Source organism: Filicampus tigris, chromosome 22, assembly GCF_054856515.1.
Source record: "Filicampus tigris isolate MCC_2025a chromosome 22, RoL_Ftig_1.0, whole genome shotgun sequence".
Taxonomy (NCBI): domain Eukaryota; kingdom Metazoa; phylum Chordata; class Actinopteri; order Syngnathiformes; family Syngnathidae; genus Filicampus; species Filicampus tigris.
Genome location: NC_141238.1, coordinates 1944289 through 1962550, shown reverse-complemented (window position 1 = coordinate 1962550; position 18262 = coordinate 1944289). Strand labels below are relative to the sequence as shown.

Below are 18262 nucleotides of genomic sequence, written 5' to 3'. Positions count from 1 at the left end.
AAACAGCTACATTGTTTTGGGGGGGACTACTTTTATCTGCCGGCCCATTTTTGCTACCCATTACCATGCACCGTAATTCAATACGAATTGCATTACCGACTCAACACTTTCATTTGACTGCATTTCGACTTGATATTGTTATTGCATGCAGACTGATTGAATCCCAAAATAAGTCATGCATGCAGAATTAGTCGACTACATTCTATAATTGCGACGTCGGAGCATCACTTATGGCGGTGCTGAAAGGCCACGGGGAGTTCTAATTGAATAAAAAATGGCGGACGCGGTTGGTGGGAGGCAAGACCACCCCCCCACCAAGCCTCTTTGCCGCCTGGAGGTTGTGTAGAAACGGCGTAGTGTATTACGGTGACCGGCGTTGCGTACTGTAGCGCGGCCGCCGCTGTCTGCCGCCTGTCGGAGCGCCGCTAATGGATTGAAAAATGGAGGCGGCGTGCCGTTGCACCGACGGGAAGAATCACTTTAGGACTTTGCTCAGGCAGAAACTTTGCCGCTGCCGTGAATACATGAATTAAATTACCTGCGGGGCGGCTTCTTCTGTCTCTGACAGCCATGTTGTCTTGCCACTTTTCAACATTTAACTTCTACCTGAAATGTACTCAACCACAGAGACAAGATATCACACTTGGAAATAGCCCACTACGAACATGGCCAAAATCACAGAATTAATTTTTACTGGTCGTTTTCGCACTGCCACTGTTGCTAGGCAGAATTAATGGGGTACGCCTGAGTGCAAAAAAAAAAATGTCTACTTTAGCAAAATTGATGTGACACATCTGAGCCTTGTAGCACATCAGCTCTGTCACTTGTTGCTTGGCAGAATTCAATGGTGACACCTGAGCCTTAAAACACTTTTGCACTGTCACCTGTTGCTAGGCAGAATTCTAAACAACAAGGACAATACTACACATATTTTAACCACTACAGTAAAGTACTTTTTTTTTTCCCAACCACAGCGCAATCTCCTGGACTTGGTGAGCCACTTCCACTTGCCAGTTAGGGGGGAAAAAAAGTACACTTCCACAATGTGAGTATTATGAAGCCACTCAATGATCTAATCAATTGCAGGCCACACTGAGGTATTGATAAACTGAGAAAGCAACGCCTGAGACCTTATTATCACAGTCACAACAACAACATCGATTTCGACTACATGTGAACTTCTAATGCGTCTATAAGGAGTGAGGCTACATCAGCGCTTGAATTAGAAATTCCAAAATGGCGACTTCCTTCATAATAGTGCTCTTGATGTTATGGATAGATTATTGTTTGTTGTTGTTGTTTCAAGGGGAGCAGCTGATCCCGTGTCACGATAGCGCCGTAACATTGGTGTCAGGGCCTATAACTCACAGCAGGGCACAGCAGACTAACGCCGCTTGCCTTCGTCCGGGGAACGAGGTTAGTGCACAGGAAATGAAGGTGCGCGATGCTATCGCAAAGACACATTTGACTTTCCCCCCTCCCTTCTTGAGGTTGAACAGGTCAAGGTAGTCATAACTGTTTCCTCCTGCCCTGCCTGTCCACTTGGATCAATATTTCAAGGATTTTGATGGCAAGTTCATCCCGGAATGTCTCACGTGGCTACAATTGGACCATGGATAGAGGTGCTGCACATGCTTTTCCTTTTATTAATTAGTATGTCTGCATATAATTTGACAGTAAAACAATAAAATCTGCCGCAGGTTATTTACATTCATACAAATGACAATTTGTCATTCTTCTTCCTCAGTGCGATCTATATTTTACGCAATAAGCAGTGTTGTAGATGGCATTATGATTAAAAATATATTTTAAAATGTTATCAGTACAGTTGTGCTATCGCAAAAATAACTCATTTTTATATAATATTGCTGTTATTATATAATCTATTAATTATAAATATGAGTGATCGTCATGATAGGAGTTTCAGTTGTAACAGTGTAACAATATACTGTTGTGCTATACCTAAAAATAACATTGTATTGTTTTTCTTTATATTATTAATTAGTACTATTGCTACTATTATTACTATGTAATAATAAGAAATAGTAGCATTACAATTATAAACCGTTGTACTGTGGCATAATAAACGCATTTTCAATTAAAATCATAATAAAATGTGTATTAGTAGTACAGTAGTAGTAGATTTAGTAGTATAGCAATAATACTCCATTTTGCAATGACAAAACTAGACACATTTTATTTTATGAATATTGATATTGCTACTAGTAGTAGTAGTACATAATCGTGTAATACTTAGCAAAAGTAGTATTACAGTAATACTCGGTTGTACTGTAATAAAGACAATCATATTTTTTTGTACTAATATTGTTTTAATCACATTAAAAGAATGATTTTTAGTTGTAATTTAGTAACACTTACACTGTTGTGCAATTACAAAATTAAAACGTAGGTTTAATTTTATTACTAATGTTGATATTGCTATTATTAATAGTAATACAGTATGGTATGTGGAATTAGTCGACTAAAAATAAAATGGAAAATAATAATATTTCACGTGTCCCCCATCTCAGCGTTAACTTCCGGGTGACGACACCGGAAGTACTGGTGCTAGAAAGGCGGATCCCTTTCTGCTAACTTGCCTCTTTTTTTCCCGATTTGTTTTCAGCTTTTTTCAGCTTCCTTCCGTATTTTGTCACCGTCCGGTTGAAACGAAAGCCCGTCCCTCTCATTTTGGGCTATTCTTTTAAGTCGACTGGGTTTCTTTGACCCTCTTTCCGCGACCACAGGAAGACTTTCCCCGTCTGCTAGCGACTAAGCTAACTTTTTTTTTTTTGGAACACCACTTTTAAGAAGCACACGCACAAAATGGGGGACAAAGCTTTGACTTGGGCGTTGAACACCGGCGACATGGAAGTGGTCGAATCCATGCTGGTGACGGTAAGAGACAACAAGCGAGGAGGAGGAAAGAGACGAAGACAATCCGATACCGGCGTGGTCACTCAAGCGAGATAAATGCTCCTCCGACAAGTGGCCGCCGTATGGAAAGTGCCTTAGCATGCTAGCGATAGCCCCGCTCCGCTAATGTCACTAAGTTGATTGATGGGTCGTCCTTGTTTTGGGGGATGAATTTATCACTTTAGTCTCTAACGTCCTTTATACCAGTCGCGTCAAAGTGTGATTTTATTTAAAATTTTAACCGAAAATATTTCAATCTCCGCGTTTTGGTAGGTATTTTAGCGTTAGCATTGTGACGTGCTTTGGGCGACGTCGCTGACAGGAACGGACCTGTCGTCATGTAACAGCCTTTGTCGTTCACTTCTTTCAACATAAAATCTACCACAAATAATGTTACATGTTGTATATAATGTATGTTTTCTTAGGCTTATGGTGGCTTGTAGCTCGCATATCAACCTTTTTTTAAGCAAGCGGGTGAGACAAAACACCAGTCAACGTGCATGTTCTGCTAAAAAGTCAAGCTAAAACGATTAACGAAACAATTCGCGTAATTCAATTACATTGAAGTTGACGTCAAATCTCTGCAGTCCACAAAGAAATAGGGCTCCCAACATTTAACTATACAACATTTAACTACACTCCATCACAACCTCAGAGGCCCCACTTTTTAAAGCCACACACATTCACAGTTAGATATCATAGTGTGGATTATGAGGATGGCGACCTCAAGTGGACGCTACCAATACCTGCACCTCCCATACCTATTTTGTAGTATACATTTTTATCCGATTAATCAATGTGATAATCTGTATAGATTATACTCCCAAATCAACCTCTGAGGCTGCAATCACCCCAGAACACTCAGTTTATGATCAGCAGTCCAACAACTCAGTTGAAATTTCTGCATTCAATTGTGCTCACTAAAATGAGGCATAGCAACATGTTGCAAATGACTATCCTCTGGAATCCGCCAGGGAACGCGCATGCCTGGTTTATCAAACGTGATCTATAACTGTAACATCCCTGCCTAAGTGGCCTCAGTTTAATAGATGGGGTGGCTTTACCTGTTAGGCAAGGCTGTTCAGGCCATTCAGCACAATTTAGCATTGCAGGTGTTTAAGAAAGACTGTAGAACTCTAGGTGAGTGACTTTTTTGTTGCACAGTACGAGCACCAAGGGCAGTGCTTTCCAACTTCAACCATCATAGGAAGTAATTTGTTGCGTTAAATGGTTGCCCAACTGGTGTGTGCAGGAAACTGTTAAGACTCCCAAGACGGATCGTTGTTGATGAATGTGTTGTTCGGACTTCTTCGTGTGCTGCCTAAATGGGCTGTCGCGGGAACTGAAACAGGAAGTTAACGATAAGAGAATGTAACAAAGCTAATTATTTGCTGTAATGGTGGCGTTTAAATCAGTGTTTCCCAAACTTTATGAAGCCAGTGCACATATTTTATATTAGATTGATGCGGAATTCCAAACAGAAATGGCACCAAAAGTGGTTATATACTAAAATGATGATCATCTGGTCTCATTTTACTCCAAAATGTGCTTACAATGAAATCTGGGCCTGATTAGGCAAACACAGCTATTATTCTGCTCTATGAACGACATCTTTCATCTAGTGGAAGAGAATTTAATTATTCCGTCTGTCAACGTATGTCACTGGCATAGAGAGAAGAGAAAAAAAATTGCATAATGGAATAATATGATTTCCTGTGGTGGCACATCTAAGTATACAAAATGGCCGCCTCCCTAACCAGATCAGGTGTTAGCATTTGAAACTCTGCAGCAACCAGATCTACACTGGTCACACTCATCCACTTTGATGGCTTTGAGCCTTTGCTTCCTTCACCTGCGTCCACACACAGGAAGTGATGTCATTGATTGGGTGTTCATATTCGAGTTGGTGTTTTTCTGTTTTGCGACTGGCAGTGTGAAGATGTCAACCGGACCCTGGACGGCGGCAGGAAGCCCCTTCACCACGCCTGCGACTTCGGCCAGACGGGCATGGTGGAGTTCCTCATCTCCAAGGGAGCAGATGTCAACGTAACCAGAATTTTCACCCCGATATACGCATGTGTCTTTTTGTCCTCTCGTCAAATAAGCGCCGCACCGCATCCTCCTCGCAGGCCCCTGACAAACATGGCATCACTCCGCTGGTCTCCGCCTGCCTTGAAGGTCACGCTTCCTGTGTCAAACTCCTGCTAGAAAAGGTTGGTTCACATGTCACCCGTTAAATTAGGCCATTTGGATATTAGCCACACCTTCTTGTATGAAGCAGTTCACCTACACGCTGATAATCCTACAATAGTGGTCATAATTTTAAAAGTTAATACCTCACTAAAACGTTTGGAATTTTTTTTTTGTGTGTGTCAGATGCCATTGCATTGTGCAGGTGTTACAAAGTTGTGGGCAGGGAACTGTCATGATAGATAACGAGAACTTTTTTTAACTATCTTAATCTGATCGTAAGAACAGATGACACAGTTCATGGTATTTATGGTGAGCGACATGTATAAAAGCAACATGGCTGCGTAGCCTCCTGTCGGAGTGTCCCACAACATAGATCGTCTTTTAACACGGCACACTGGCTTACGATATCATAGTTGCCTCTGAGACAGGTTACATCTGTTTCTTGCCCATTTGTTGTCATTTGTGGTCTTCTCTGCGCCGTGGCCAGGTTTGAGCTTATATAGAGCCTGCTGACTGGTGTCGCTCATTCACAGCAGCTCTTGTTGGCAAACAAGAAGCCTTTGTGTGTTCCAAGGTGCATCATGGGAGCTGACCCCTGCGCTAATACCCCCACCGCTGCCCCCTTTTTTAGTGCTAACTATGCTGTTGTTGCCACGCGGTCACCCGTTTAAAAAGGCAATTTAACCTCAATAGGTGACCCGGTCAGAAGGTGTTTGCATGAGTGCTGACCGCACACATACACACACTTTGTCAAGACAGCAATAAGAGTATTCTGTAGTATTTGTTGACATAAATGTTTGTGGTACTAGTAGTATGGGTTTTTCTCTTAAATACACATGCGTGCATCCTTTCATATGCTGTACTGTTTTTTATTTTTTTTAAAAAAGGATTGTTTTAATGTGTGTCCATTTTGTGTCGAACTTTACCAGAGGACATGTTTGGGGTTAATTCATGTGTTGTGTTTAGGGCCACACTGGGAAGAAACACAAGTGTAGTCTATGTCATAATCATAAGAGAATAGTCCAATTTTGAGGAAAAAAAGATTACAAGATTCAAGTCATATATTTCCATGGAAAAAGTAGTTGTATTTTCTTCTTTTTTGTCCTTAGATCTGTGTCCTTAGACATTACTCAAAATGCCGTATTTTAACTAGTGGGCCTGCATAAAATATATTCTGAAAAAACATTTTTGTGTTGACTTCCACTTTAAGGTACAGCTTTTGTCATATAAAAAATATGGCTTTTCTAAAAGGAAAAAAACACCTGTACAATAAATTCAATGTTTTAGAAAAAAATAAAATACTTCATGCTTGGAAAAAAAAACATACTTTATCACAAAATCTTATTTTGTCTAAAAATCTTACGAAACATACAGCTTCTTCTTTTGTAAAAATAAAACTCCCCAAAAAGGTTCACAAAATTCTGTAAAAATACAACTTTTTTCTTTTTGCGATAACTGTTATAATTAATTTACAGTTGTTTTTTTTCAGCGAATTCTTTTGTTATACATTTACCAGAGGGACATTGAGTGGGTTCTTTGTGTTTGTTTGTTTGTTGCCCTGCTGTGTTTCCTATGGTCCAAATGAGCTCACTGGTGTCACTCGAGAACTTCCGCGAGCAGACTTTAATGAGGTGTGAGTGACGTAGATGTCGTGGTCAGCTCGGGTCAACCTCTCCCCCGTGTCCTCCGCAGGGCGCCAACAAGGATCAGACTCTGGACGGCAAGAGAGCCTTTGAGTTGGCCAGCGACGACGCCATCAAAGCGCTGCTCAAGTGATGGGAGGCGGGGGGCGCCGCAGGGAGGCGTCGTGGGGGGGACGAGCGCAACAAGACGGGACTCGGCACGGAACCAGGTGGTCTTCTCCTCACTGCTTCTGTCTGTTAGCTCCAGGGGGGCTCATCTTACCTGTCTCGTGGTTTTCTTCTTCTCTCACTTCTCCGGGATGTGGTTTTGTCTCTATCTCCCTCTCTCTCTTTTTTATTTTTTATTTTGTTTGGTTAATTGCCATTCAACGGGAGGACCGGTGGAGGGTGCGCGCTCAAGTCGCGCTAATAAAACACAAAGCTTGTTAGCACTTAAACAAAAGTCGCTTTTAAACGTGATCCTGTGTTTTTCCCTCTGCATACTGAATTGTACAAAGGAGTGTTTGGGCCACACTGGACAGAAACAATTGAAAGATATCATGAGAGCAAAGTCCTAGTTTTAGATGGCAAAGTGTAGTAATTTCAGGAGAATCATTTTCCTTATTTTTTGTTTAGTAATGTGACTTCGCAAAAATAGCACTTCTTTTGAAAAATGTTTTTTCTTTTTTATAAAATCAAGACTTATAATACATCTATTCTCGAAAAAATATTACTGCTAAAAATATATATATATATCATAATAATAATAATATGTAAAAATTTGGATTTAAAGCCTTTTTCCCCCGCTATGAATATGTCTTAATTCTTGGAGAAAATAAGACTCTTTTTTTTTTTTTCCCCCGACTTGTATGATTGATGTTTTCTCAAAACGTGGAATACTCCAAATGGTTGTCTATATTTTTTAAAAATGCCTCTCCAAATTAGTGACTTTCCCCCTCTCAAAAGTGCAACTAAACATTTTTTCACAAAAGTAGGACTTTATTCTATTTTTTTTCTCTTTTCAGTGTGGGTCCAAGAGCCTTTCGTAGAATTGCACTGTGTAAATGTTAACTCATAGGTTGTTGTTTTTTTAAATAATACAACTACTCAAACTTCCCATAAAGTTCCTTTTTGTATTTCTTACATATCACGTAATATTTTCTGGATCCATTGACCAATCACCATGCTGTCTAACAACAACTAGGAACACTTGAATGTTTGTTTATTTTTTAGGGGGGCAGAGAAAATCACGCTACCAGGAAAAAACGAGAACTAGGCAGCGTGATTAGAATGTTTGTTTTGCAGTTAAGTTGCTGGTGGGGGGTCCACCCCCGTAATATTAACACCCCCGCCCCCCTTCATTTTGGCCATTCCCCCCCCCCCCCTCCTCCTTGAATTCGCTTTGGCTGCATGTCAAGTCTAGCTGGACGTCATCACGCCGTTGCTCTCTCTCGGTTGCTTTCAAACAAATAACTGCTACAATGTTTAAAAAAAAAAAAAAAAAAAAAATCCAAAAGAAATGCCCTCGCTGACTTTGTTCTGACAAAAAGTCTGTAAAAACATGAATAAAAATATCCATAAACGTTCACGTCATCTGAGCTGTTTTTGAACGTTGCTTTGTTCCGAATATTTAGCCTGTCGAATAATAATAATCTTGGTGTCTGGTCCAGGTTGATGCTGATGTGAAATGAGTCACCGCTTTTAAATTAGTTGTCAGATTGTTTTTCTCTCTTGCGCTACAAGCCCCCCGCAGCCCATTCCCTGGACAATTCCTGCTTGACGTTTCGGATTCTGCTCCGGTAATTACTGTGCAAATGCCAGATTGTAACTACGGAACTCGGCAGACGACAAGCAGTCCTCATTTGGTCTCCAGCAAATTATACACATGCATAAAAATGAGTTTTATTTACATTCGGATACTTTGAGGTGGGAAAGTGTCAAAAAAAAAAAGCCCTCATATGTAACTGCCGGGTTCACAAATTCAATCTAATTTAAGTCACCATCAGATTGTTCAGTTTCCACGATGCACACTTTACAGAAGTTTATTAAATTATGCATTATCCCATGAGACATCTATGCTGTGACATTTTGATGATACAAAGTAGGAATTGTTTACTCAGGAAAAACATCATTGCTAACAATCCCTAAAGATCTAAAATATACTTTTTTTTTTTTATTTTACACAAATTACTGGATTGAGCCAAAATGTCTTTTTTTTTTTTCAAATGTCAAAATGGCCGCGGTATGTGGTTAGATCAAACAATGTAATTGAATATGCAAGTTATTTACTCATAAAGTTAAAAAATAATGTCTAACAAACAGTGCCTCATCAACAAAATTATTCTTTTAATTGTTGAAAAACTATATATATTTTTTGTGTGAGATTAAAAAGAAATGCAGGTGGACAATATTTGTCATTATCAGTGATGCATTACTCAAGAGAAAAATAAAGAAAAGTTGATGTTGATAAATCCGCTAAATCATATGTCATTTTTTCCCCACGAGTGAAAAAGGTTGTGCTAATTAATGTTACCGAGGCCGATGTTTGTCGTCACGTCAGCAATCAGTTTTGCCTCTGGCACGTTGGCGACCAAACTGATTGGCGAGGCTCTCAGCGGTGATTGGCAGATGCTGTAATTAGCAGCCGTGTGCTGGCTCCACACATTAAGCGCCACTTCCATTGTGATCAGCCGGCTCAACATGCTGCTTAATGAAGTAGCAAATCCAAATCATTAGCTTAATTAATATGGACTCGGGATTGCCTTTCGGGCATTTTTGCCGCCGCCTCTCTCCCTTCATCTGTTATCGACTCCATGTCTTGTGCATTAGTTGAGCTTATGAGTGATCTGTGACTAATCTATAACTTATTTGCTCACTATCCTTGTAGTTGGCGGACAACGAGGCCAGATGAACCACACGCAAAATCGACCGTTTAGCGCTGACAAATTAAAATTTTCTCTACTTGATTCCACCCGGCGATATTATCCTCAAGTCCACTGGCTCATGGGGAGGAGGGGGAAGGGCAAACACAACGGTGTGAATTTAGTGTGTTGATTTAGCATGTTGACTTGGCAGTCGCCCAGTGTGGGAAGGTTCAGGGGAGAAATCAACAGAAATCGTAACGTCGCTAGGTGACGTTTTAATTGGAAATGAAAGTGGATTTATTGTTTTAGCCCGTTGTGACGATAGAGCCTGTAAGTCGCGCATGAGGACTCAGTCTGTCTCTTCTTTCTTCCTGACATGAATACAACATTGGTGTAAAAACTGCAGGGCTGTATTTGCTGATAACTGTAAAATTTCCGCCCTTGTTTAGAAGCATGTTGTGGAAATCTGGACTCTAGCAGTGTTTTTCAGGGGAGAGGATGATTCTGCTATCAAATTTGATGCAGCCAATCATACGCAGTGATGGAGCCTCCAACAAGACAGGCGGTATGTCACGGCATTGATCAGGTCGTAAAACGTGCATCATGGCTATTGTGTATTATCGCCACTTGGTAAGGCAGGATGCTGTAAAGATCCGCAAAAGTTAAATGGAAGCAACTGGGCTCATCACTGTTGTGTTTAGATGTCTCACCTTTTAATTGAAAAGGCTTCTTCAGTTCTAAATTTTAGGGGTCGACTGAAGAAGCCTTTTGGTTTAAAAGTAAAACATCTTCAAAAACCAAGAGTAGTCAAGTTGACTCCATTCTGCTTGCTGCTTACCATGACCTGAATGATTGAGAATCTTCAGTGGCTGTATTGCTTTTTTTCGAGGCTCGGAGTATGAGCAGGTAAGGATGAAGAAGTACAACGTTCTTTCAATTTGTTGAACAATCACATGATGCACAAGGGACCTCCTCACCTTTACGTTGCTGCTCACTTGAAGACCACACTCCGGTTTGGACTGACCTAACCTACCCCCTGGCATTTTGCGCTAATCCAATGCAGCTGAGCCTTCAAATATGAACGGCTCATTTTTGGGTGACGGGGATTTGTGTGAACAACTTGATGGAAGGTGACATTCTGGAAAATTGATCAGGAAAGAAAAGCTGAGTGTCTTTGAGTACTTTGGAAACTTGCAAAGTACAATTACCTGAAAGTGTCTTAGTGGACATCAGGGAGGACAAAGCAAAGCATCTAAGCCGATTCCATTAAATATCTTGCACTTAATCTGGGTTGTAGATTGAACCTGCAAACTTTAGTTCTGGAGACTCGGGATCAAACCCCTGCAACGTTCAGGTTGGATAGACCAGAGCATCTAACATGCAGTTTTCGGATTGACGAAGGTGCTGGGATATAACGTGCAGCCTTAGGGTGCGGTACACAAGAGAGCTCACCTCCAACCTTGAGGAGACTGGGGGATCGAGCAATCTTTCTGACTGGACAATTTGGGTGATCTAACCTGCAACCTTTGGTTTAGGGAGTCTCTGTGTTATAACTGGGTAATTTTAAGAATGGTGGGATTAGAACTATACCCCAACCTTTGATACTGTGTTTAGTTGTATATCCTGTTTCTTTTACATGAACGGCGAAGCTTTATAAATCATTTTGTATTGGATTGGATTTGGAACCGTGTTTGGTAGACTAGGAATCCAACCTATACCCTTCCGATTGCTTAGACCGTAGACTCTAACCTGCAAGCTTAAGGTTAGCCCAAGTCAAACCGCCCTGCTAAGGTTTCTTTGTCAAGAGTCCTTCCGCCTTCCTGCTAACTTTCCAATGACCTCATCTGGCCCTCCATCACCCTTGCACTTTGAGTCCCTAGGCCTGAATTCGTAAAGCCATGTCCTTGCAGACGGGTACCCACCAGTGTCCCATAGAAAATATCTCTGGAGTAATCGCTAGCAGATGGCCCCAATTCGTGTGTTCTGGTTTAATTTAGTTTCTGGTCAGACATACTTAATATTCTTGGCATTCCTCGCGATCTGTGTAGGAATCCATCTGCAATGATCGACACTCTTTTTCACTTTACGAGTGCCTCGTTATTTACACCATCACTCTCAAGTTGAACTGCTCTTGTAGTTCCTGCGTTCGCTCACCTTCATTTCCTCTTGTTTGCTACCCGCCGTTGCTCCTCCAGGCAGACAGGCTAATTCGGTTTGAGTCTATCGGGACAAAAAGATCATGTGCACTCTATTAACCTTTGCGGGGGCCTGTTACTGTAAACTTAATGATTATCGCCGCTGCCGCCGCATGGCGCTTGGCTGGCTTGTTGCATACCTTTATCGTCGCCTCGTACGATAATGAATGTTTACGAAACAGGGCGGAGGGTAAAGGGTAGATTTGAATGTTTTTCATGTAAGCAAGGCAAGCAATTTATCTACGCAGTCATGCAAATAACAAGACATCAGAATTGCATCACAAGTAAAGGGTGGCCAATTTTGAATGGATTTCACTCTACCTTTTTCTACTAATTAACATGTTATCGCAAAGTAAGCATACTGGCATTATGCTGTCACCTCGCCAGCTTTCCCTGTCAAACTTTTCCACTCAGCCAACTTTGTGCCTTCCCGCGTTGTTCTTCTGCTGTGGTGTGATACATTTTTTATAATGATTTAAACAGGCGGTGACCCAAAAATGGCGTCTCCCTCGAAAGGTTTCTGGTTGGGCCTCGGAGTTAAGATTCTCTTCACCGTCGGCAATTATGCGCCACAGAAAACGTATTCATGTGTTTTGACCGTGCCTCTGCGCCTCGTTTCTCATTTCCTGGGCTTTGCTGAGTGCTTTCGTCAGCTTCCTGCTAATGAAACTAATTTCGTATCCAAGTTCCAGCAGACAAATCGGCGCGCTAATGAAAATGCGATCGTGTCGGCCGTCGTAACGCATGAGCCGACGGGGCCTGAAATATGGTCATCCGTTTGTGTTCCTGGACTCGGGTAAAAATGCGCCGTCTGTATAATTGGAATGAATTGTAACCCTGCCGCTCACCACCTTAGTACCCAAAAGAAAGTGTCAATGTTGTACTCGCGAGCGTTGGCATTTATTGATTCTGTGTGACAGTTTTTTTTTTTTCTGTTGCTCTAACAAGCCACAAAGCCACAGGTGGCTTGTTTGTCTTCATTGAAATTTGAATATTGCACTTTTGATTCATGCGGGGAGTCATATTTCCACGGGTGCACCACAGGGACAATTATTCAGGCTAAATTCCCGCTACAGGTGACAGTTATTTCCCTGTGTGACTGTGGAGATAGTCAGGTAGTGTACCTGTGTCCATTACTTGTAACCATGACAACAATCTGGCAGAAGCCGACTGCATGGAGTGTTTAGCCGCGTCTTTTTGTTTCCGCCTGTGTTTCATTGTTTACGGCGGCCTCACTTGGTTTGTATCCTGCCAATTATAGCAATCTCTTTGTGCAAGGACTTTGCCACCAGTGTCATTCATTGTGGCTCTCCAGCCAATCAGCTTCAGCATTTCCTAATAGTACTTCCACCTCTTTCCGTTTTGGTCTCGTTTTCCAGTTGTTTTTCTACCAGTCTGTCTCATTTGTTGTGTCTAGCCAATCAGATGACAGTTTTGCCCCTCAGATTGTCTCCCACCTGTGTCCAAGTCGAATTTTAGCCCTACTAATTTGCTCCCTCTGCGCCCGTGCCCACTTGTGTCTCACTAACTGCTTTATCATCATTCAGTCATCTCCGCCAGGCACTCTACCACCACAAGCCCAACCCGGCCGTTTCTCATCCACCAATGTTTTTTTCTTGAGTAAACATTCCTGGCCGCTCCTCCCACCTGTGTATCATTTCCGAATAATCCTACTCCGGGCTGGGTTTTTGTGTCCAAGCCATTTGCTTCCATCCCTACTCTAGCTTTTTCCCAGCTGAGCTCCATTCAGCCTGCAGAAGTTGGGCATCTGCCGCTTCACTGTGTCATTAATTCCGTCCTTCCGCCCCCTTTGATGACTCACTCGGGGAATCTTTGGCTTATGTCACTTAATGGGCTGTCAAGGCCTCATCACCTGTAGCGTCCAGTCGCTAATGATGAGTCAGTCGGGGCTCTAGTTTGATATCAGTTGAGCTGCGGCCTTTGCGGAAACATCACGCCCGCTGAGATTTTGGTCATTTGCTTTTAATTGCGTACAACCGTCAGCTTCAGCTAATTATCTTGTCACCAAAGTGTAACCAGTGCAAATAAAATGTTACAGCCAGCGAGACTGATTGGGCCCGATAATGGCAAGACCTAGTCATTTTGCAGCCGGGCAAAATTAGGATAATTTGAGGAAGCAAATGTATGACTCTCAATTAGGGTGTTTGTGTTGTTGTCTTCCGCCAGACACGTAGTTATAATAAGCGCTTAACAATTTCCAAAGCAGAGTTACTTTAATGATATTTGTCACGTTCCCCTTAAAAAAAAAAAAAAAAAAAAAACTTCAGAACTTGGAACGACTGCTGACTGCTTTGCCAAGATGTGAAGGAAAAAAAAAACAGGAATGAAAGTGAGCAGAGCCTTGAAGGAGGGATGTTGATTGGATCTGAGGTTTCACAGGCTAACAAGCAGCCGCTTGGATCGACTCTCGATTTCTTCTGCTTGCGATCGTCGCCTTTGTGTGGAAACGAAGAGTTTTAATTACCAACCAGACATGACGAGTTGACGGGGAGGTGGCGACAGATGCCATCGAACAAGACACTTGGCTTTGAGAGCGGGCTCAAGATGTCGGGATGGGGGGGTGATCTTTTAACAAGGGACACGTTTCTGTTAACTTGACTTTTTCCACGTCATGCTCAAAGAGTAATGAGCACATATTGGGTAGGAAGATAAATCCAGCCAGACTTGGTTGCTGACCTTAGCTTGAAAGATAGACGCATATTAGATCGTATGTATATAATCCATGCAAAAATATACCGCGATATTTTTTTTAATTGAGGTAAGTCAATTAGCTGTAGAGAAGATGCATCACGTGATGGCTGCAGGAATTTTTTAAATATAAAATCAGGACATCAGTGTCTCCACAATTCCCCCCTCTGGTCACGGGCACCACTATGACCTCACGCAGAGACAGAAAATGCGCAAAACTTGACTACAATTTTTACACACTAAATGTGTGCCTTAGCACCACAAACACACACACTTTGACCTTGGATGCTATTGGAGGACGTGTGAGCATGGATCCTCTCGACCTTTCCTTGTAATGTCATGTCCGAGTGGGCTCGACTTGGTTTTCCACTTGTAATATTTGTGTTTGTGTCTCTCAAAGCTTATGAAAGGGGGTGGGGGGTGTGGGGGGTGAATTTCATATCTACTTGTATTGCAGGGAACAGAACAGCGTGTCACACACACATGGATACTCGCACACACACCAAGCGCAGCAGATCTGATTTCCTCCTCGGTCGTGGACTTTAAAAAGGCAGATAATATTCCGCCGATGTTCTTGTGGGAAATTAAAAAGAGGCACCGGTAAACAACAAGGCGGCGATATCAACATTTAACCCCCCGATAAGAGCCTCATGCGGGCTTCGCTCTCGCTGGAATCAGCAATGAGCAGCAAAAAAAAGGAAAAAAAAAAGAAAAAGAGAATAGGCAGGTGGGAAAGCCTCTCCGGCTCAAGTCACGCAATGCAATCGACAATGATGACGATCGAGTCATCAAACTTCACAGACAACACTAGCGAGGTCTGCCTAATGATTTGAAACGGTAGGGGACAAAAGTATCGCCAATCAAGCCTTAACAGTTGGGTTGGTGGGTCGATTGAGTTTTGTCTCCATTTAATATTTTTTCATGTCTTTGATTTGTTGTAAATAGTCAGTGTTAATAAAATGGAACATTTTAGATGTATATTTTATTTTCCATTTATTTTGATTTAGTAACTGGTTGATTGAATTGTATTGATATTGGTGGAATAAACAATTTTACAGATACATTTTTAAAAATGTATTTATCAAATAATTGATTCTATTGCAAATAAAATTAGTATGGGTAAAACTAACCACTTTAAATGTTAAGATATTTGTATGGCAATGTAATATTTCGATGCCTTTCGAGTGAAAGATCCACTTTTACTGGGCTGGCAGTGAATGAGTTAATAAAATACTCTACTTTTTGGGGGTTTGTGTTTGGTAACACCTCATCTCCGAATGTTCTAAAGCAACAGGCTTCTTGCCATATTTGACATTATGCCAAGCAAAAGCTTCAGGTCCAGTCAGTCAGCCAGTGTGTGAGCTGAGCCCAAAGAGGGACGTCTGGTCCGGTCCAGTCCAGACGTCTGATTGCTTCCAGATGACAATCGGGAGTTGGGGCGACACGAGACGGAGAGACGACCGTACGGTGGCGGACGCGTGAACAGCCGCTTCCTTGATGGCCTCCGACGTGCTCCTGGCGGTTGTGCTCTTCTGCAGCCTGGCGTCCGCTCAACACCCGCGCTCAGGTGAGTCCGCCTTGTGAATATTTACCGACTTTAAAAGCTACAGAAGTCCTTATAACCGTAAAATCAGTCTTTCGATTGGAAAGTCTGCGTTCTGTTGTTGCTGGCTTTCACCGAGGAATTTCTCGCATAGCTTTTGTCCCGTCACGTGGCCCTAAAACAACTTGACACGTTTGTTTGATGCCAAATAGTGGGAATAGAGTTGCAAATGCCCCCGAAAGTTGAATGATTTGGGCAAACATAGCTCAAAATTTAACACGGAAGGGTAGAATAACGATAAATTGATGATAACCATAGAAGCAGGTTAGAAGTCAAAATTCTTTGAAAAATTGCCTCACACGTCATATGGGACAAATCATGAGACCAAACGTTGATCTTTTCTGTGTTTTTTTGTGTGTGCCTATTAACACAGGGGAAAGTGTGATGATAACCATAGAGCCGGAAATTTTTTGATCAAATTTGGAGTTGGACCAACATTTCTTGGACAGCTCTGCAAGTCATCATGTATGGCTTTAGTTGAGTGATCGTAGCCTAAACGATCAAGCATTTTACTTTTTCTTTGGCTTTTGGGGTGGGGTTTTGTCACCACAGAGGACAAATTTGGAGTGAAAGCCTGAGCTAAGTGAGCCTAAACTTGCCTAGTTTTGTGGGCGGACCCAGGCGAGCGTGTGCTCCCTGGATGATTTAAGATGTCTTCACTCCCTTTCATCCTCCATTTTGTTTGCCTCTGTGGCGGTTGCAAGCCTCCAGCCAACTAGCGTTAGCGTTTAGCTGTATTAATTAGCGTAGATTTGACGTTCCGCCGGGATTACAAGTCCCCCCCCGCGCGGGCATAAGCGCCATGCTACGCTAACGTGTTCATTCAGTGAATGTCTGATTGCTTTTCAAGGAACAAAGAGAGAAAAATTCAAATTGAGGAACTAATTAGCAGTTGGGCTTGTGCATATTCTTCAAAACTCAATTTAATCCTTACCCCAAAATTTGCTGTAGGGAAAATTTTTACCTGAGGCATTTAAAAAAACAACTGATTTTTAAATACATTTTATTGCTGGTTGTTGTCCTACCGCCTCACAGCTTTGTACCCAGCGGCGTTGCATCCAAAGCAGGTTGCACTCTCCCTGCTCCATCCTTCCTTCCGGCAATCTGTTCAAGACGTGGAGCTCCTCTTCGAGGTTAGCGCGCCGCATGCTAATCATCAGCTGGAAGACCAGGAACGTCTCATTGTTTTCCTACTAAATCAAGTTCCAATTCAGTGCACTCAACGGACACCCAAACGACTCCATTTTCTTGTCTTCCGTTCAGATCTTGTTGTCCGGAATGGAGATCCGAGGCCAAGAGTCGGTCTTCATCCCCGACCCGGAGCTGGCGTCCCTCCGGGGCGCTCGCTCACTGGAGCTCATCTGCGACGACGTCCTCCCCAAGAGCCTCCCGGAGGTCCTGCGTCTGTCCGCCCGGCTGGACGGCCGCCGCCGCCCTATGAGCGCGCCCGACTTTGAGAGGACCGTGCTAACGCTGGTGTACGCCGCCCAGACGACGGCGGCCGCGGCAGATGACACAGAGAGGCGCCGGGCCTGGGCCGCGTCCCTCGTCCGCCTCTTCAGGGCCATCCGGAAGGACCTGGAATTCTAAGTGTGTGCTTATGTCATCAGTGGATACTCAAAAGCTGTTCTTCTGCAGTATATGTGTGAGTAAAGTGGTATTGTAATATGAAGTGTCATAAAGTTCAACAACTATTTGCCCATGTTCACATCTTTTCTTCATTGTTTTATTGATGACCGCAGCAATTCGGCAAAGCACGCCGACTCGGCAAAGACTGATTAGGGCGGAAATGAAAAGAGAAGACAGGAATTTCCTGCCTTTCCTTGAGAAGGGTTATTATGAATATTTGAGGAATATTGATGGAGCATGAATGATAAAACAATTCATCATTGACTGGAAGGAAATGTCTAAATATTTCAGATAAGTCTGTGTTTTCTACATATTTTTACAATGTTTGAAACCTGAGACATTTATACTTGTGCGATGGTTTATCAAATATTAAAGTCAACAATCTGTTTTGACTGAAAATCTATGATGATCTGCATTTCTCATACTGTACAGTATGAAGGTATAATTTTTCATACGTATAAAAACGTGGAGGCAGCACCCCCATGTGGCTACAAAGTCAAATGAGCTCATATATTTTTTCATTTCAATCTG

The 18262-nt window shown here is 42.3% G+C and overlaps 2 protein-coding genes across 5 annotated transcripts in view; both read left to right on the top strand.

Moving 5' to 3' along the window:
• mtpn (myotrophin) overlaps window positions 1–8317 on the top strand; it is an 83005-nt gene extending 74688 nt beyond the window's left edge. The window contains exons 5-10 of one of the 3 annotated variants that reach the window (XM_086021808.1): window positions 975–1045; window positions 1307–1416; window positions 1500–1622; window positions 4849–4962; window positions 5046–5129; window positions 6802–8317. In XM_086021808.1, coding sequence (XP_085877934.1) covers window positions 1587–1622; window positions 4849–4962; window positions 5046–5129; window positions 6802–6885 — 318 coding nt within the window. In that variant the 5' untranslated portion in view covers window positions 975–1045; window positions 1307–1416; window positions 1500–1586 and the 3' untranslated portion in view covers window positions 6886–8317. Of the gene's footprint in view, window positions 1–974; window positions 1046–1306; window positions 1417–1490; window positions 1623–2550; window positions 2899–4848; window positions 4963–5045; window positions 5130–6801 lie in introns of those variants that run through there. The other 2 variants (XM_086021807.1, XM_086021806.1) reach the window with 2 other exon arrangements.
• Window positions 8318–8475: 158 nt separating this feature from the next.
• On the top strand, window positions 8476–18130 carry fam180a (family with sequence similarity 180 member A). 2 transcript variants are annotated; one of them, XR_015084623.1, is made up of 4 exons: window positions 8476–16066; window positions 17138–17235; window positions 17366–17747; window positions 17845–18130. XR_015084623.1 is itself a non-coding variant. In XM_086021803.1 (3 exons), exons 1-3 carry the CDS (start codon window positions 15997–15999, stop codon window positions 17690–17692), a joined length of 495 nt encoding a protein of 164 aa, XP_085877929.1. In that variant the 5' UTR covers window positions 8476–15996; the 3' UTR covers window positions 17693–17798. The 2 variants fall into 2 exon arrangements, 1 of the variants encoding a protein (XP_085877929.1); XM_086021803.1 differs by lacking the exon at window positions 17845–18130 and having other exon boundaries at window positions 17366–17798.
• The last annotated feature ends 132 nt before the right edge of the window (window positions 18131–18262 follow it).

Excerpts from the sequence above, each read along its gene's own strand:
- fam180a (XM_086021803.1), top strand. The coding sequence starts at position 15,997 with ATGGCCTCCGACGTGCTCCTGGCGGTTGTGCTCTTCTGCAGCCTGGCG. Across the intron at positions 16,067-17,137 it reads CGCTCAACACCCGCGCTCAG|CTTTGTACCCAGCGGCGTTG; the intron begins GTGAGTCCGCCT and ends ACCGCCTCACAG. Across the intron at positions 17,236-17,365 it reads ACGTGGAGCTCCTCTTCGAG|ATCTTGTTGTCCGGAATGGA; the intron begins GTTAGCGCGCCG and ends TCTTCCGTTCAG.